The following is a 20,431-nucleotide window of genomic DNA, read 5'->3' as shown; positions in this document are numbered from 1 at the left end:
TTCAGTATGCATAGGACATAAATTTAGAACAAGTTAAGTGTCACATTCTTTGCTTCTGACTTTCAAAAGAGGTCAGTAGACATGTGTTTGACCTTGTAGAGGAGTTTGACAAGGAGACAGGCCAGATGTTGAGTGGGCTGGACAAGCTGCCCCCAGACCTGAAGGAATACGTGATGGAAGACAATCAGCTGTTTGAGAAGGAGCTGGAGGAGTGGGACACGCAGCAGGCCAGGAAGGCACAGCAGGACAAGTTGGCGGCAGCAGCCTCCCAGGCAGTGTCCCGGGACCCCAGCCCTCCAGAAACCACAGGTGTGTGGCTTTGAGGCCTGGTCTGCGCTGTCTGCAGGGCACTGGGAGGACCTTTGTTTTCTATGGGTGTGTTTCCAAAGCAAGTAGGCAATAGATCAGAAGTGATAGAGATAGAAATAATGATACAAAAAAAAAATTGATTTGTGTAATTTTTTAAAGTAATTATGAAAAAGTAAAGCACTTAAAATAGATTTAAATAAAACCTGTAAAAAACTGGAAACTGTTTCAGCACAGAGTCTTGGGCAGGTGAGTGGTGACAGTGTCGGGGTGACCTGTGTTGCAGCCCTACCCCAGGACCTAGAGTACATGGAGCAGCCATCTCCCGCTGACGACTCCAAGCGCCTGCAGGAGGACATGGAGAGGGCCATCTCACAGGCCGCCACCGAGCACGAGGAGCGCAGCCCCGAGGCCGTCCTGAATGCAGTAAGAGCACGCGGCTGCCTCTGGTGCAGAACAAACAAAAAAGGGCTTTACTCTGATTTTAGATCAGCTTGCTCTCCTCTCTGTGTGAAGTGAGCCATGCGTGTGTTTTATTTCACTGAATCCCCACACACAGTGAGGCCTCTGCCAGCCTCCATAGGGTGAGAGGGCGCACAGATAAGTGTTTCAGTAGCTTTTGTCTGGCTCTCAGCTCTTGTGCTGCGCTGTGTAGAAAAGACCTGCCGGCTGGCCATGGAAGAGACAGCTTTTCAAGGTTGTGTGGGGGGGAAAAAAGGACCATCAATATATCTCTTCCTGAAACACTTGAATAAGAATTCTTCAATCGTGAACATTTTTTTTCATTCTGAAGGAGCAGTTTTTCTTGTATTTTTTATGGAAGTGAAGAGAAGTTGGTGTACTTGAATTTTTTTTTCCTTCAGTACTTTCAGCAATATGTTTGTTCCAGGGTCATGTTAGGATGAAGAAAAGTTCTTCTCTCCCGATGCTTTAATTAGAAAGAGCTTAAAAGTGCTGTGAAACAGTAATTAAGTCTAAGGTAATACAATGTTCTTCAGTTAAAATTATTCACAAGCTGTTGTGAACAAACCCAATCATTTATCAGATTGTTTTGAATCAATGAAGTTATATTAAGCACTTTGGCTGCAAGTGAATATTAAGTATACAGTAACCTACATTCACAATTAATGTTTCATAGAAGAGCTCGGGACTGGTTTGTGTAAGAATGAAGTTTCTGTGGTTTAAGTTGTTTCATTGTCAGTTTTCAGTGAGAAGGTCTAAGAAGGACTCAAAACAGGCAGATGTTTGCACACAGTGTTGTCTTTCTGTCCGTGGTGTGGCATATTTTTCCATTTGTGCCTCTCTTGCTCTGTCTCTAGTTCATGCTTCTTCTGTGCACGCCTTTTCTTTCTTTGCAGCCTGCTATTGAGACACCCACCCCACCCCTTCCCTCACAGCGTGTTGTAGAGGTGGCCATACCTCACGTGGGGACCTTCGTCATAGAGTCACAGGAGGGAGGGTATGACGATGAGGTAGCTATCGTCTGCAGAAAACTGAAAGAACCTAGCTAAAAAAACAGCTTCTCACTTTGTTTGCTAACGCTATAGTACTCTTGTTACCTTCTGCAGTTCTTTTAGTTTCCTACAGACTTTGCAGCTGTCCGATTTGAAATCCAGGATGAGATCACCTGCATCCCCAGAGTGCACCGCTTAGCAGCTCTGCACCTGAGCTTGTTTGTAGTGTCTGCAAACTATTTTAATCCTCAACAAAACATTGATGGTGTCCCTTAAAGTTGTTTAAAACGAAGTTAATTAATTAATTAAATTAAAATTAATTAAATTAAACTAATTAATTGCAATGGATGTTTTATGCTTTTTTATGCTGTGCTTTATCAAGTAGTATGTACTGTTTTGAGTAAGACGCGCCTGTGTCTGAGAGAGAATATTCCTAATGAGCCCCCTTCATTTCACAACTGGTATCACCGGTATTGCTGTTTTTGGCTGAATATTTTGCTCATGTGAATGTGTAGCAAACAGTTATGGCTATCATGAGTTAGTTGCTTTTTTCAAATATAATACTCTATCTGAACCCTTTGTGGAATCACAAATGGCTTGTACCATAGTGTGTGCTGCTGTAGTTTGTGGTGGATTTCAATGCTTCTGATGCCTTATAAAAAGATTTTCGTTCGTGCAGCACTCACGGAGATCATTTACTTTACTTTATTGCACACACTCAGGTCCATACATGGAGTTTTTAAGTTCCGGTGTTGCTATGACGAGTCGAAGGAGTCATCTGTATATTGGCAAGCCAGTGCCCCTTCCCATTCAGCTAAACAAGTGCTGGGAGGTCTGCTTGATGTTTCGTAATTGTGCGTTTATCTTTGGTGTTTTTCACTGACTGTAAGTGTTGAATTGCAAGTGATTAATAAGATTGTGCTTCAAAGCACAAATATACCAAGTCTGACAGCGTCTATAATTGTATGCATATAGTTTAGAGTTTTGACAATGTCCAACTATTAAGACAGTTTCTGTCAGTTTCTCTGGGTGAATATATTGTAATATTATTAAAATAATCCACTGCCTTAGGGTTTACTACAAGACATATGCTTTTCTACATATGTAATAATGATAATGTTTCTTTATTAGCCCTATACAATTTCTTGCATTAGGAATGCATCTTTTCGCATACCCCAGCTTTTCTCCATGGAGACACAGACACAGAGACAGGGAGAGAAGCTTGGGGTCAGAGCGCAGGGTCTGCCATTGTACGGCGCCCCTGGAGTAGTTAGGGTTAAGGGCCTTGCCACAGAGCCACCGCTCCGCCCTATATGTAATATGTAATATTGCCTTACACCCAAAAGACACTTCTTGAATGCCAGTTTTTTTCCTAGTGCTGTTTTAAATGAACCATGAGCCATCTTACATCTGAACTGCATTTTTGGATATGAAAATTATTTCCACATTTATTCTTCACATTTGGAGTGCCAGTTTCTGAATTCTCTGAAGCACCTCCAGAGGTCACTGTATATCCTTTGGAGTGAGCAGAATCTGTGAGGCAGGAAAACACTGTGTGCTTACAGTACAGAAAAGCTAAATTATATTATCAAAGAAGACTTGTAGATCACAACACAAAAGAATTAGTACAACCCAGTGCTCAATTTATTTAAAAGGCAATTTTCCTGAAAGTTTGCTAAAGATTGCTCAGTGTTTTATATTACAAGACGATCTCCTCTAAACTAAATGAAGTGTTGAGTGGATGGAATATTACTCTTGCTGCTTCAAGCCCAAATCAAAGTTGCTTCTTGCTCATGCCTCTGCACTTCAGTGTGCATGAGAGCTTTGATAAAGTGCTACTTTCTGAGGTACCCTTTGAGCCTGTTAATTTAAACCAGGGGTGGGGAATGTACGGCCCCCAGGCCGTATAAGGCCTGCGAAATCATTTGGTCTGGCCCTGCCAAGGCAACCACAGGCGGGACTCAAAATTCAATAAATCTAGGAAATTTTTTCATAGCAACATACATTTATAATAAGTGAATCATAATAATAACATAAATTTTGAGGGACAAGCAAGGAACGTCCATTACAGGATAGACAGGACACATACGAGTACATAACGGGACAGACACGCATGTATCTTCTGCCTGTATTGTGGTGACTCAGAGGACAGTCAGTGCCAGGCAGGCTGGGAGCGTACACGTTGCGAAAGGGTTAACACACTGTGGCGAAACTACGGCGATCCGGTGATGATGAGACGAGATGCGATGAGATGATTCCTCGCGACGTTGATGACCTTGCCTCCGATAATTGACGACGATGTTGTCGACTTGTTTGTCGACACAGTCGATAACTCCAATCCAACCTTTATCCACACGTCCACGATCAACAATCCTCGCAAAAACTGAATCTCAGATGAAGATTAAGGAAATTACAGTACACAGAAAAGACCTCAAGAGTCGATGATACGAACGTTGGACATGTTCCAAATCCAAGATGCAGGATTAGAACAGCGATCAAAGCAAAATAATCGTGTCGCTGGTGACACACACTGGATAGTTATTAAAACTTAAGTGGTTGAAGTCAAAGGCAAACCTGTGTGCCTAGTTTGTGGCGATGCATTAGCAGTAATGAAAAAAGCCAATGTGGAGCGTCATTACAGCTCAAAACATGTTAAACTCAATGAATTGGGAGGCCAAATGCGTCTGGATAAAATCAATGCTCTTCAGTTTGGAATCACAACAAGCCGCTTTCACTATCACATTAGGGGTGAGTTAATTAAATGTTTGACCAAATATAACAGGCTAATTTTTTAATTGATAATTTTGTATGGCCCGCGAATGATGTTATAAATATCCAAATGGCCCTTGGCAAAAAAAAAAAGGTCCCCCACCCCTGATTTAAACAGTTGATGTGTGAGAAGCAGTGTACCCTAGTTATATTGTAACAAACTTCCCTCCCTGGGCAGGCCATGCTCACTCCAACCATGCAGGGTATCATTATGGCCATTGGCAAAGCCAGGAGTGTGTATGACAGGTGTGGCCCTGAAGCTGCATTCTTCAAGGTACATGTCATTCTTTTTCATTTTCTTTCCATTCCTTTGCAGACTTTTGCTTTTCTTTTGCTGCATGATTCAGATGCATTCTGTTTTCAGTTTTGGCATGTGTTGATATACTTTTCTTTTCCAATTTCCTATATGTTTTTTTAAAATAATCTCTGAAGCCCGGTTTCAAGAACAAAACAAATATATTGTGACATCTGATGAAGACAGGTGTGAAAACTAGGATTAGCCTGGCTGCTTTGAGGTTTAGTATCTTTTAACTTGTTCTGTCAGTCATCTCACCAAATAAATGCATGCAAAGTGAACCAAGGCTGTCACAGGAGCATGTTGCAGTCTGTTCTGCTTGTTACCTTTTTATTTTATCTCATCATACCTTGACAGATTTTGGGGCACATGTCTTGTGGCACTAGGCACTTGCCGAAAGTAGTATAGACAATCTGCACAAGTGAAGTTGCATGGTGTAAGCAAGCAAGTGTGTATAGGATTTTAATGCAGACAAGCTGTTTTGATTTTGTTGTTATTTAATGCCTTAATTAAGTGGAGAATTAAGGATCGTTTTTCTGAATTGCTGCACAGAGATATATGTGTGAGATGTGTTTGTGTTCAAAAGTGCGTAAATATTAGAATCTTGAGGTAGTTCTTTAAAATGCAATTGAAGTAATTTCTGTTTCCATGTGTAGGGATCGGTAACCTGAAGATATACAAATAATTTTGATACCCACATTGTTATTTTTGTAAGAACCAGTTTTCTGGGCAGCGTTGAAACAGTAATGTTGTGCTTGATATTTAATGGCAATTCATGGTAAACTGATGGTCCTCAGTATCAAATATATAAATAAAATTCAAGTAAATAAATCATATATTTTGAAAAATGTAAGAATTTTCTTGGGACGTCACTTATCACATGCTTCTAAATACGGATGGGCGATATGGCCAAAAACATTATCACGATAAATTTTTGTATCAGTCGATATTGATAATTATCGCGATAAATGTCAAATCATTATTTCTTTCAAGTTTAAAGAACGATTTTTTTCTCCTGAGTGAAAGTTGAAGAAACCAGACAGTTAATTGGTAAATTAAACAACTCTTTATTTTAAGAACACAACAAATACTTTCCAAACAGCAGATACATTAAACAAATCTGTTAGCTGCCCGGTCTGCAACACGCACCCGCCCTCGCACAGTATTTTGTGCGAATGCGCATATCATGCGCAAAGCATAAACATATATATCGAATATTTATCGAACTTTTGTTAAAATTATATCGAGGAAAATTATATCCTGATAATTATCGTTATCGAATTACTTCTAAATGCTTTTCCCCGGCAGAAAATTAATTACAGGTTATTTGCGTTACTGACATTACATTTTCTGCTGTACAGCAACAAGCACATAACGATGGAATCACATGCTGCATGTTGCTAGAAAACCCTGCCTGTGTCACCGAGTAGGGCCACCTGTGCAGCGAGTGTGTCCTGAAAGTTGCAGACCTGCTGGTAGACAATCACATTGCAGTGATATTACCTGTTTCTGCTGGTAGGATTTGGACAATGTCATGTCTTGTCCACTGGCACAATTAATCTTTGTTGGCTCGCTGTCCTATGGTTTTGGGTGGGTTTTCGAGCTGTCTCCTTCACCTGACAAGCACAAATCAACCAAAGATACTGGTGCTGGATCGGGGGTAAGTGGGTTAGAGAGCTTTTACTACTTTTATTATCAGTTTTGATTATAAATTGCTTCAGACTGTATGTGAGAAAGAAGTTGGCATTCAGGAAGCATTGCAGGCTACAAAAAGATAAACATTCAACCCTGATATGCCAAAAAAAAAGTGTTGGTTGAGATTTTATTTGGGCAAGAGATTTCAATATTTAAGAAGAGGTGGAATCAACAATTGGAAATTTCATCTCAAATGGGCGTAAATCAAAATAGCACCTTGGAGTGCAAAAAAACATGTGGCCAAGTGTAAGTCTTGTAACCTGTATAGCTATGCTGTCATGGAGAAGGATTTCACTGCTGCAGCTCTCCACATCCACGGCATCATGTGTGACATTATGCACGTAGGTGGACAGATGTCTGCACTGGTCGGTCTTCGCCTTGGCTCAGGTGTGTGAGAGGAGAAGGGGTATGTGATCTCCTCAAGGGAAACTCTTGCTTTGTCTTTGATTATAGAGCCATGCATGTGTGTCTGCTTTTTCATTTTTGTTTTAGGTATTGAAATGAACCTGTTGTTTATGATTCTTCATACAGTTTTGAAGATACAAAGCAACCGTTGTTGTTTTTTGTCAAAGGCATCTTGCCTCATGCCCAAACAGGCTCTTGTGTGTGTGGGAAGCTGAACTGCTCCAGACTCTCAGAAGCTTCAGAGCACTTGCGTTGTGTGATGATGGAGCATGTGCACTACATCTGTACACTGTTTCCAGTGATAGGTCTCTGTGAACCCCTCAAGGTTTAAGTCTCTATTACAACACTTAAATAGTAACATGTGTCACAGCAATTACAATGTGCTTTTTGTTAATAAAAGTAAATACCTTTGCAATGTTTGGTTTAAAGATATAAACCACAGTGTTGCAAAAGAACTGCTTCTTTAATTATGATTTGGGTTTGGATAGTAAGGCCTTTTTTGCATATTCCACAGAAAAGAAGAATAATTCTTTCAGTGAATTTACTGGTCATTTAATACTGCATTTAAATACTAATTAAGTAATAAGCCAGACAAATAGAAACAGACCTAATAAAGTCTGCTGCCTGGGCTCTGGCTAAGGAACAGAAATTGTAATTGGAAACAGAAAGTATGTTCAAGTGAAACTCTATTGATGATCTTCACTGACAAGAATTGCAGAGCCCCTTACCTAAAACAGGGTCATTCTGGAAGCAGGGAATGACCTCTGACTGCTTTGTGGTGGAAAATTCAACATGACGGCAGTTTATTCCCCGCAGGCGATCAAATTGGAATACGCCCGCCTGCTGCGGTTTGCACAGGAGGACACGCCACCGGAGGATGATTATCGGCTGCGACACATCATTGTCTACTTCATCCAGAACCAGGCCCCCAAGAAGATCATGGAGAGGACCCTCCTCAAACAGTTTGCCGACCGCAACCTGGGCTTTGACGAGAGGTACAGTCATCCGGAATAATGCTTTTTTGCAAGTTCAGTTGGTGTAGGCTTATTCATATTGCTCACTAACAACTTTCATTTTAATATCTTTTTATATATAAAAAAATTCAACCAATTTAGCCGTTAGAAGGTTTTCTTTGGCCTGTGATGCTGCTGGATGTTACTTCACAGTAAACCCGTGTTAATGGTGCTCTGCTGATTGCTAACAAGGAGCAGTGCTAGCTGCCATATTGTTAAAAGAAGTGGATATATGAGTTAAATGAAAGCTAAAACCCGTTGGGTGACTCTTAGGATGTGTTTGTGGAGTGGAAAACTGCACACAGACTGTTTGCTTAAGATGAATCCCATCTGCACGTGCAGGCTCACCTGGTGAGGATCTGAAATGGAGAGCTCCACTTTGTTTCAGATGATGGCTTCCAAGTGTGTTGTATCATATTTGTAGCTTTAAGGAGTTTTTTCAATTTTTTCAAATAAAATAAGTGCATTGGATAATTAATGAAAACAAGAGAATGTCCCATGGAAATATGATGTTTTGTACTTTTTGTTTAACCTTCCACATAGTATTCATATTAAAGACTGATTTGTGTTCTACTTCATCCAAGTGTGTGGGTCAGAATTTACCCGGCTTTGCTCTGAAAAGCATTCGGTGACTTTGACTCTTATGTGGTCTCTCAGTAATGTCCAGCTGTAACTCAAACTCTTTAAGACTTTCATTTGCATGTGCTTACCAATAGCTATTTATAGCTAATGTACCTATTAGAACAAATAAATAATAACTTATGTCTCAATACTTTGGGCTACATTTGAAAAGCCCCAGTGTGTGTAGAAAAAAACTTTTCTTAGATGAACATTTTAAGTCTTTCACCGCAATTGTGAACTTAAGAAAGTATAGTTGAATATTGGCAGTTAGCAGTATCTTTCTTTCTGAGCATATAATTCTTAGAAAGAACAGGCAGTCTGATATGAATTAAGAACTGCCTCTTCTATATTCTCTTGCCAAGATAAGTCACTCTTTAACTTTGTCCATATTTATGTCCATGTATTTTTCATTCCATTATTTTAAGGACAGGGTATTGTCATTGATCTGGGAGGTGATGCTAAATTAGGCCCTCTAAGGAACTTGCTAAGGAAGTATGATTAAAATGGTCAAATGTAAGCTAAGTGGTACTGCCTTCCCCGCAGGCTTCTATTATTCCCAGTGCTTTATCCCTAATGTTTTTGTTTTTCTTTCAGATGTAAGAACATCATGAGAGTTGCACGTGCAAAACTAGAACTTATAAAGCCCGATGAAGTGAATATGGAAGAATACGAGGTCAGCATTTTTAAAATTAAAATAGGCACCCTAAGTTGTGGTTTATTTCTCCTGGTGTAAATGTTCTACATGCTTACAAGTACTTATTATTTATGTTAAACAAAATGAGAAAAGATATTGAAATAAAGTGAATACTATATCTAATTACTTTTTTCAAATCTGTGTGACGTTATATTGCTTTACACAGAGCAGCGGTATAAAGTCTTAGGAAATGCACAGTTAATACTTACCTATTTATTTCCTCTACAAACAAACTCCTATTTAATCATTTGAATATCAATATTTTTCACTGGTCATTTTCTTAAATGTGGTTTGTAAATTGATTCGTATGACTACCAACATAAGATACACAAATACCTACAAGAACCTTCAGCAGTAGTGTTCTGAATGCATTTTTGTCTTTAGAACAGCTTTAATAAGCAGTACTTTATTTGCAGTTTAGGTAAGGCACATTATTTTCATTTCAAACTGGAGATGCTGTTTATTCTCTGTTTCACAGACATACAGAACATTTCAAATCTAGTAGCTTAGCTTTAAACTATTTAAAAAGAATCCAGTTTTTAAAAGAAATCAGCGGAGCAGATTATTGTTATTTCTTCTTAAGCCATAGTGTGTGTAATATACAACAGGTTTTCAAGTCATTGGAACATCTTTTTGTCTTTTGTAGATGTGGCACCAGGACTACCGCAACTTCCGGGAAACAACCATTTATCTCATGATTGGCCTGGAGCTGTTTCAGAAGAAGTGGTGAGTCTGCCCCCTGATGCCCCATCTACATGCTAGGGACACTTGTTATTTGACCAGGGCTGTCAAATTTCAAATTCAGTATAATAAATATTCATTTATTATGCTTTTGACTACTTTTTTCTTTGTTATTTTACTCTTTACTGCTGTGTAGGACTTCTCCCTGTGCTTCATGCCTTGAATTTGAAACACACCCTTCCAGTAATTCAGTTTTGCAGGTGTTAATTGGCACATTACAAGTTTGCTAGTTGGTAAGCATGCCCGCTGATGTGCATTTTAAGTGATGAATATATTCAATTTTTTTACAGGTTTCAGACAATCATAGAGTAAAAATAGTTAGTATTTTCTGTTCCAGGAAGTACATAGATTGTGCTGCTGCTGACTGACATTTTAGTCCTCCAAATTTTTAATAATATGGAGGCCAAATGATGTTTAGCAAATCTAGGTGGTATATTCAGCCTGTCATTCCCATAATAAGCTGCAGGTGGCAGCATCAGCTTTGAGACTTACACATTTCTTGGGAGCTCCAAACATTTTGGAACGGAAATCTTGTGAGATCTTGCCCCTGAGGAAAAGTATTGTTCTGTAAACAAATTTTATTGGATGATCTTTAGAAGCTTATTTTGATCAAAAGTTCCATTGTGAATTTACAGTACATTAACAGAAAGAGTTTATTTTGTTTTATTGTTATAGCAGCTTAATCCAAATATGTCATGCACTCAGCTTTCAAGTTCTGCACATATTTATAAAAAGGTATTAATAAAAAGACACTTGTCTGAATATAGGTTCTGATGAAGGGCATGTGGCTGTATTAGATTTGTTTTTTTAAATCAGATTATTAATGAATTGTGCATCGTTAGATGGGCTACTAGTATTTGTACCCAGAAGAAATGTATCATATGCATAGATTGTAATGTCACATTGCACAAAAGGTTTGTTTGGCTGTAACAAACAACTGGCATCACCATTTAAACAGGAGCTAAATACATCCTTTCTGGGAGGCTGAATGTGACATTGAATAAATTGCCATTTTTTTGTATCCCCCATATATAGGAGTGTTGGAAATTTGAAGACATTTTGTTTCTGTAACTTGTCCCAGAGTTTCAGCCTAGGATATACCTTTTAAGTGCATATGTACATCTTGTCTCATGAAATTGTTTTAGGAACTTTTTTTTTAATTTACTGATTTTTTCCCCAAAGAGCACACAAATTGTTAGCATAGCAAAGATTTTTGGAGGATCGTTGGAATTTCTGTGGTTTACTGATCTGTACTGCAAGGCAACAGATAGTGAGAACAGGCCACTGTAAAGAGCTCTTCAGGAACAGCCTGAGATGATGAATATGAAGGCTTTGTTTAGCACTCTTCTCTGTCATGCTATCACACTACTGTAATGAAGGGCAATTTTATCAAGGCCTAGGCAACACTGTGTAGTTACGTACCTTCTATACAATAAAAATCAAATCACTCAGGTCTTAAATCAATAGCTGTCACCTTAGGCACCTTTGTGTCCCTTTAAACTAATCCTCCAAGTTTGCTTCTGTCTAGGCTACAATATTAAGAATTAGATTCCCCTTTCACGGGCATGAATTATATAGACAGTTTCCTTTGGTCTAAAGGTCTATTTAAGCTTCTCCTAGATCTTTTTGTACCATAGTTGCTGAGTTTTAATATTCCTTAGCTCACTATCACCAATTGCTGTAGAGGACATTTTAAATTGTTCTTTATTTTCCTAAGGCATCAATCTTATATTATAACCAGCAGAACTAAAGAATGATATTGGTTCTGGTTATTGGATATTGATTAATATAAAATAAAAATATTTTCTAAAAGAGAGGTGACAGGTATGTGACCACTGATGGTGTGGTGTCTTTGGCAGATGCAGGGGTGATATGACGCAGTGGAGCTCTGCACAAGTCAGTTCAGTGACACATCACATAACTGGTGCCAAACAACCCAAACGTATAAAGCAAAAACATATAAAGCAAATTGAAGTCCACTTTATAAATCTAAACAATTATTGGCCACTACCTGCATGAAGGTCTCTATATGATTCTGTCATGGCTCTGTTCATCAAGCTGTTTGTTGACTAAATACTATACAAATGCAATAAAAACTTTTGCTACTCATTTTGAAAGGGTTCTTGGTCATCTGCATTTTAATGCTGTAATAACTGTCACTTGTATAATTTCATTCACTGTTTTGTAAAGCCTGGATTTTTATCTTTTTAGCTACGTAGAAGCCTTGATGTATCTGATCTACTCCTATCAGTACAATAAAGAGCTACTATCAAAAGGTCCCTACAGAGGCCACGATGAGGAGCTGATAGCACATTACAGGAGAGAGTGTCTACTGGTGAGTCCAGCATAAGTGCCATGGAAGTGCCTCATTGAAAAATAATATCTTCTATTCAGTCCATATTTCCTGGCATGGGTTGCCAACCTGTTAAGGTGGCACCAATGGGGCTGAAAAAGCATCTGGATATTTCAGAAATTTCTAATTAAATTTTTAAATAACATGGTGCATTACTAGAGTACTGTAGTATATTTATTCAAGCATTGAAAAAACTGTTAGTACTGTAGTTTATTGCTGCAAAATTAGATGCATTACTGTTAAAACAAATACTGCTTTTAAATTTTTTAAACATTCATACATTGAACCATACTATAGCTTTGAGCATAATTTGCACAGACACTGGCTTCTTTCCCAGTCCCTCTTTACAGGCACAGTGCTGTTGATAGGAGATGTGGGCTGTGTGTAGAGTGATCCTGTGTTCAGTGTTTTGAAAGGCTGGGACACATTGTCATGGGTTAAAATTGGAGGTAGAGTTTGCAGATTAATTGCTGATGAAAGGTGTGGAACAGTGACATCAGAGGTCTTGTAAAATAAGTATTTATGAAAGGCAAGAGATAGGTATCATGTGAGCAAGGTGTCAAAGCCTTGTTAATAAGCACTTTTCAGTTCTTACCTATGATGTTTGGAACTTTTACTGACCTGTTTTTTGACCAGATCCCCACAGGAGAGTTCTGGTGACCTGTGGCTGAATTAGCCCATAAATTAACATAACATTTTGTTCTGTTATGTTAAATAGGATTTTCAAGGTGCAGGGTCCAATTACTTAATGAAATGCATCATTACAAGAGCAGAATTCCAGAGGCAAGGAACAAATGTAGTAGAGCAGTTTAGTTGCATGTTTTCTGTGCATGACATAGGTTGAGTGCATGTGTGTTTAGGGTCGTGTACGTTGCGGTAGTCCTGTAGAAGAGTGAAAAACCCCCTGATTTGCAGAAGCTGAATGAACATGCAGCAGTGCTGTTTGAGTCTGGGGATGAGCAGGAGGTGAACAGCGGCCTGAGCATCATGAATGAGCTGGTGGTGCCGTGTATTCCCCTGCTGCTGGTGAATGAGCAGGAGGAGAGGGACATGGTGGCTGTGGAAGACATGAGAAACCGCTGGTGTTCCTACCTGGGCCAGGAGATGGAGCGTAAGTCCTTTCAGCATAAAAATCCTGAGCTACTCTTTTGGAAAAGCAGATTGAAGCCTCATTTACAGCTGCACTTTTATTGTACATTTACTGGCTAAAATGTTGGGAACTACCAGTAACATTAATAGACTTTCCCAGTGGAAATGTGTGATTTCCCTTGAAGAACATGTGCCACCTCACCTCACTGAAAACAAACTCCTATATACTGTAAATGTTATAGCATATTGTTGTCTGTTGAAAAGTTTTAAAGTTAGGATAACATAGATTGAATTACTGGAATGTCTTAGAGACTATACCTGTGGAGAGTGGAGCAGTGGGAGAGTGGAGGTGATTTTAATAAAGCACGGGATTGTAAGTGTACTCCGTCAAGCTGTTAAAGTGGCACTATGTTTGTAAGTCAGTCTTGGGGCACTTGCCCAACAGCAGCATCAGTTTGCGAAGAAGTGCTTGGGAACATTGTTGCTTTCTGACACTTCTTGCTGTCCTTCACAGCCAGCCTCCAGGAGAAGCTCACGGACTTCCTCCCCAAGCTTTTGGACTGCTCCACTGAGATCAGGAGCTTCCGTGAGCCACCAAAGCTGCCCTCCTACTCCACTCTTGAACTGTGTGAGCGATTCAGCCGCGTCATGTCCTCCCTGAGTCGGATACCTGCTGATGGGAGATGAGCAGCACCACCTGCCCAAAACACTCATCCACGGACCTCTCTTTTAACCCACGCCTTCCTTTAACCAAGGGTTGCTTTTCAGTTTCTTTTGGCTGCTATAGGTTTTACTATTATTATTATTATTATTATTATTGTTACACTTATTGTTTTTAAGGCAACTGCAACAGGACTGAACAAGCTGAAACCAGAGTCCAGTGACTGAGTGATCCGGTGCATGCTGCTCCAGCTTTCTGTAGACGGGTTGAAGGGTTTTTCCATGTGCAAATGAAAAGAAAGAGGCTGCTGCTCTGCCACCAATCTGTTTCAGTATTATCATGTTTTTATTTCAAATGGAAAAAACCCTCAAGATTTATCAATGGCTTTATATCTAGATGGGGTCCCTGCTGATCAGACAACTACAGTTCAATGGAAAGTGTTAGGTGCTGTGGCATTGTGCCAGGGCGCAATGTGGCTTGTGAATGACCTGAAAGAATAAAATTTTATTTATGGCTCTTTTGGCCTGATGATAATTTTTTGTTTTTCTTTTCATCTTGTATTTCCAAAACATTTCCTGCATTTTCTACTCTACTCTGCTGCGTCTACATTTTCAACATGGAGCTGAGCTGAGGTTTCCATCTTCTTCTATGAGCTGAGAAATCCTGCTGATTAAAATGATGAACAACAGTAGCAAGAGTACTGTCAAAGTTTTGTTTAATTAATTTAGGGGTGGTTATTTTCAAATTTGTGTTCAGCAGTCAACAAATTTGTGTAGAGAAGCAATAATGAAGCTAACACTGCAACATTACACTTCCAGGCGCCATCTGTTAAAATATTGCAATTATTCACTCTAAAAGTTTATCTTTGGCCATTTGAAAAAACTCTCGGAGACTGCCAGAGGTGCTTTCACCTTTTTGTAAAAAAAGATGGCACTATGCAGGTCCGCCATTGATTACACTTCAGGCATTCAATAGGTCTTTATTTTATGATCCAGAGAAACCCCATGCCCTTTATTCTTTGTCACAAAGTTTTTTTTTTTCTGTATTCAGTTAGTTTCTTTCTCCTCTCGTTTTCTTATCCCAGTATTGCAGTGATGGTTTGTATTGATTATTCCACCCTTACTGCCAAGAGCAGAGCCGTTCAATCCCTGGGCAGTAGAGCTCTCGGTTTTAATTAAAACGATATTAGTGAAGAGGCAAGCAATCCCATTGCCGAAAAGCTTTGGAGAGTAATTAAAAAAAACTACAATGTCTGTTCTCTTTAGCCACTTAGTGTTTATTATAATAAGATACAGGCTGCACAATGAATTGCTTGGTATCAGGTAATGTCTATGAAACCTTTTGACACTTTAATACAGGAATGTGAAACATTCAGCTGTCAGGAGCCCTTTGTTTGTGTTATCCCATATCGACGCTAAAGAAAGTCACCTTGTTTTTGTGTTCTTCCATACTAGTGAGCCACAAACCCAGATTAATTTCCTTTGCAAAAATTAACATTTGCAACTTTCAAATGACTATAGTCAATAATAAATAGGTAGTGAAAATGGTAGAAATATTCAGAAATGTATAAATGTGACTGTCACCTGTGCCACTATGGAAATGACTAACATTTTACTGTTGGGGTTAATTCTTATGTGCAGCATTAAGAACCATATCCATGAAACAGAAACAGCTGAGGGGTAGACGTATTCTCCATGGAAAAAATAGAAAAGATGTTGAGTAGAATCAGGAGTTGTTGATTCTGTTGGGACCATTTCATACTACAACTTCAGTTTTCTTCAAATGCTATCCCACAAAAACAGCTATCTTTCCTAAGTCAGTGACATAACTACTTCAGATGGAATATTTTTACGTTATAATAATTATAATAGTTATAAATAATAATTATAATTAATAAATCTTAATAATTAATAATTAATTATAACTAAAATTGATAAATAATAATTATTAACTAAAAAGCTCAAAACAATTAAGGCAGTATGGAAGTATGATCACAATATATAAACTCTTCCAGGGATGATTTGCCACTGTAGATGCATCTCTATTGTAGAATGCAAGAAAAGCCCCCGACGTTTAAATCACTTTTTGCATATGGATGTCCAAAAGGCACGGTACTATATCTTAAATAAAGCCTTTGATTTCTGGATAACAGATTCCCTTGTTATGACCTTTCCCCTGCTAAACATTTATGTAAGTGTTGATGGTTAAGGTTTAGAGGTGTTCACACAAGGGGGGCAAAGCAACACAGACCAAGTTATACTTCGTGAACCACATCACAAGGGTGTGAAACCCAATCGGTTTGAGATATTGCTCAAACTCACAGCAAGAGCTAAGAAAGCTATGAAGAACAAAGCTTCTTTAGGTTATTGCCGAGTAAGCCACACTTGGTTAATTGATTCCAGGTCTTTTTGTACTGTTGTGTAAATATTTCAGCAAACACAGCAAGGATGTGGGTTTCACTGCACTGATACTTAAACCACAAAATCCAGTATGAGTGTGGGAATTCATGACATTACCTGTCCATCACCCTTTGTATAAAGATGCCCTTTCTGTCTGCAGTCTAGATTGTACTTAAAATCCTTCCTTTACTCAGGGAATTATAAATCCTCTTGCCAAAAATAAAATGTCAGGAAGGAGCTTTAAAACACAGAAGGCCTAAAGTTACAAAATGTTACTTGATCCATTATTAAAACAGAGTAAACTAAGGATACATTTACACTTGGATGACAACTGTTAAATGTGGGGAAAAGGATAATGTGATCTCTGAGAATCTGATAGAATTTATCATAGAAGCAAAAATGCTACATTGTACTAAAGTACCTCTAGGAAAATGGACAACAAACAGGCAGCAACCTCTGTCAGTAATTTTTTTTATAAAGCTTTCTGCACATTCACATGGGTTTCCTCTGGGTACTGCAGTTTCCTCCCAGATTCCAAAGACATACTGACAGCTGAATTGGCTTTTGTAAAAGTGGCCCCAGTGTCAGGGTGTGCATGTCTCTGTGTGTGTGCTATGCAATGGACTGGTGTCCCATGCAGGGTGTATCCTGCCTTGTGTCCAATGTGATCCTGAATTGGATAAGTGGTTGTTGAAGATGATGTGATTGTACAGGTTTCTGCATTTTCATTATTAAATTGAAACTTCTTTGTATTAAAAAAACTCTTCCTTGTCAACATTTTAAAACAGTACAGTATCTGCATTTTTCTAACAGAAGCAGCAACATTATTTATATTTGGATAATGTCAGTGTAATTAAGGTACTATCACAGTTATATATCAGTACAGTACATCAGTTTATTTTTGTGAGGGCTCAATTAATGTTCTTGGGATTTAAAAAATATATTTCTCACTAAAAATCATTTCAGTTCTGAAGACAGTCAATTGCATTAAAGGTAAAACTGAATCAGATTTCAGTTACTGATTCTGATTTATTGTTCCTTATAACTAACATCCATTCTTCAAATATCTAATTCATAGTTTAATAAGAGAGATTTTGTTTGGTAAATCATGGCTTTCATATTATGAAGACAAAGAAATTCTTAAGCTATAACAACCTTATTGATACAGGTTGCTTTACTATAGTATTTAATGGTAGTAAACATGCTTGAAGCTTGAAAGACATCTTGACATCATTGACTGTTCGCAATTGTAGATATTAGTTCTGTTTTAATTTAAGGAAAGCCTAGCAAGTCACATTCATCTGTAAACCACATGCTGTCTTGTTTGTATAGGGGTTACTGAGTTCATTGTGGTTAATATATTTCTGAAAGAAAAATGAAAATCAGATTGCAGGCATGTAAAACTAGAAAAATATCTTCGGTAAGCCAAATTCCTTTGCCGTGAACTCCAACTTTGAATCGTAATAAGAATCTAAAACAAAAAGAAAGTCTTGAAATAACAGGCCTATTTAAAAAGTGAGCTAAATGTACCATTAAAGCTGTTGCATTAAAGCTATACATTTTCAGGTTACTGTATTATGTTTCATTTAATTCTACATTTTTAATTTCTCAGCGGCAACATAAAGTGTATGTATTTTTTTACGAAATGTTTGTGCTCACACTGGTGGCAGGACTAATATCAATGGACTCTTAACAATGACTTGATGTAACACATTTTAAAAAAGGCACAACTCTACATTTTTTTTAATGTGCAACTACAGTGCGCTGTCATTGCTTATTTTAATATGTAGATCTGCAGATTATTTTTCCTGCAAAAATGTCATTATTTAAAAATTCTTATCTCCTGTTCTAGACCATGACAGTTTTTTAGTTGGATAATGTATTTTTCATATGGCCTACTAATTTCTTTAAATTCATTGTCTTTTATTTAATACTAGTTCAGCTCACTACCTAGTTTAGTGGTCCTTACATGTATTAATTAATCATTGGAACATTAAAAATATTACAACTATATTATTTTAATTTAGAACATTGATCTTCTAAAGTGCCTGTGGTAAGTACTTTTATGTATAGAGTAGGGTCTTGATATTCTGGAGGGTTCAGCGCATATTTAACCAGGTTCACCCCAGTACCATCGCATAATGTACTGCAGTAAATAGGATGTATGGTAAAAGACATACAGTAAGTAACCCTCCCTTATATGATAATGAAATTACTAACATATTGGTTTCAAGCTTAAATAATATTATTGATTAACTAAAAGAAACAACAGTAATCACAGACTTACAGTAATCAGTTAAAATAAATAACACAAATCATTCTTTCTTTCTCATGATTAGCACACCCCACTGTAATGAAACTCTCCAGCCTGTCATTCTCCACACAGCTGGCACAGAACCAGGAGTGTTCATTACAATATAGAAACAAGACTACGTTGAGATGCAGATGCTGGGTAGTGGGTACTTGGGCAGGGGGCAGGGAGAGGCTTAATTAGCTAGATTCATCCCACCTGCCTAGTCTGTAGCGCAGAAAACTCATCCATGTGAGTTTTGACAGTCTGAACTACAAAAATCAAATTAAATTTTAACAGATGCTACGTATTTGATGATGTCATGTTATTGCTGTATTTTTTCTAGTTTATAAGATTAACATGGGGAATTGCATGAATGTAGTTTTATGTGAATTTAATATGAGCTTTCATTTAGAATGTTTTAGTAATCAATACTTTAGGTTTAAAATTTAGTTTTAACTTTTTCAGAAAAGTTTTAACTGTTGTTTGCCATTTTAAATTGTTCTTAGCTTAGTTTATTATAAAGGTTTATTATTGTTAAGACTAAGGTTTATTGCTGAAACATTAGAAATTAAGTTTTCATTACTGCTGTTTACAAGAGTATTGTAACATTTTGTGACAAAAAGTGAAAGGCATTTTTCCAAATACTTGACTCCATTTTTTTTAATTTTGAAATTGAGATTCTTCTATTAATTTGCAGTGCACTACATGTGTGTAGTATTACTCTTAACTGAAACTCTTCACATACAGTACATAGTGTCTTGCATAAGTATTCAGATCTTCCTGCACTGTAGTCATGACACTTAGAAGTAGCAATTAATATTCGTTCTATATACAACCTATATATTTAAAGCAAAAAAAAAGCTAAAAATGAAGTATACTTAAATGGAAAACCCATAGCTTTTATAAGTATTCAAACCCTTTTAGTGTGGCAAACCCTAATTAATTTATGTGTATCTACATCTGTATTTGTAATGTGCTTCAGGCAGGTAGTGCATTTCAAGCAAAGATTCAACCTTGAAGACTAGCTTTCGAAACAACTCAGGGATAAAGCTATAGATCCCAAACTGGCAGGCAGTCCCTCGAAACTGAGAAAAAAGTTTAATGGGTGAAATGGGTTAAAAGACATTTTTGAAGTGTTCAGTATTTTTGAAGTGTGTTTATCACATTTTTAATGACCTGAAAAAATGTAAGAAAATGCAAACATTTGATTAACCCATTCCATCCTTTTATCCAAAAACAAAACTGTCACTATGACTAAATTAAGTGGCTTACGGCAGCTTTAATTTAGGCAGAATCATGCAGCACTTTCAGTATTACTTGAAGCCCTGTTCTTTGTTTAGTAATTGCAAAAAGAATAAAAAGTACATAACATTACATTAACATAGTATCATTTATGATAAAAATACACAATTTAAATATTTAATAAGTTTAATTAGTTTAAACTGGTGGAAAGATGGTTTCTATTCAATTTATTCTATTAATTTGGCCTTTCAGAGTTGTAAATATTTACATAAAATGAAGTGCCAATATTCATAATAAAGACACTTACAAATAATGTGTCTCCTCACTTATATATCACGTTATAACGTATAAGTTATAAGTTTTGTCACCCCACACTTTTTTGCATCAGGCTTAAATTGATC

At 37.6% G+C, this 20,431-nt stretch overlaps 1 protein-coding gene and 1 long non-coding RNA gene across 5 annotated transcripts in view; both read left to right on the top strand.

Moving 5' to 3' along the window:
• usp25 (ubiquitin specific peptidase 25) overlaps nucleotides 1–14,630 on the top strand; it is a 34,717-nt gene extending 20,087 nt beyond the window's left edge. The window contains exons 17-26 of one of the 4 annotated variants that reach the window (XM_015341369.2): nucleotides 100–309; nucleotides 593–732; nucleotides 1,665–1,778; nucleotides 4,708–4,803; nucleotides 7,741–7,919; nucleotides 9,153–9,231; nucleotides 9,899–9,978; nucleotides 12,205–12,328; nucleotides 13,262–13,457; nucleotides 13,950–14,630. In XM_015341369.2, coding sequence (XP_015196855.1) covers nucleotides 100–309; nucleotides 593–732; nucleotides 1,665–1,778; nucleotides 4,708–4,803; nucleotides 7,741–7,919; nucleotides 9,153–9,231; nucleotides 9,899–9,978; nucleotides 12,205–12,328; nucleotides 13,262–13,457; nucleotides 13,950–14,122 — 1,391 coding nt within the window. In that variant the 3' untranslated portion in view covers nucleotides 14,123–14,630. The remainder of the gene's footprint in view (nucleotides 1–99; nucleotides 310–592; nucleotides 733–1,664; nucleotides 1,779–4,707; nucleotides 4,804–7,740; nucleotides 7,920–9,152; nucleotides 9,232–9,898; nucleotides 9,979–12,204; nucleotides 12,329–13,261; nucleotides 13,458–13,949) is intronic. The other 3 variants (XM_069189780.1, XM_069189779.1, XM_015341372.2) reach the window with 3 other exon arrangements.
• On the top strand, nucleotides 4,811–7,065 carry LOC138239163 (uncharacterized). The gene is made up of 2 exons (XR_011189594.1): nucleotides 4,811–6,755; nucleotides 6,865–7,065. It is a non-coding gene; the product is annotated as an uncharacterized lncRNA (long non-coding RNA).
• Nucleotides 14,631–20,431: the final 5,801 nt, after the last annotated feature.

The sequence above is a fragment of the Lepisosteus oculatus genome, chromosome 5, assembly GCF_040954835.1.
Source record: "Lepisosteus oculatus isolate fLepOcu1 chromosome 5, fLepOcu1.hap2, whole genome shotgun sequence".
NCBI classification, from domain to species: domain Eukaryota; kingdom Metazoa; phylum Chordata; class Actinopteri; order Semionotiformes; family Lepisosteidae; genus Lepisosteus; species Lepisosteus oculatus.
The sequence above is the reverse complement of the archived record's forward strand: the minus strand, read 5'-3'. Positions and strand labels throughout refer to the sequence as shown.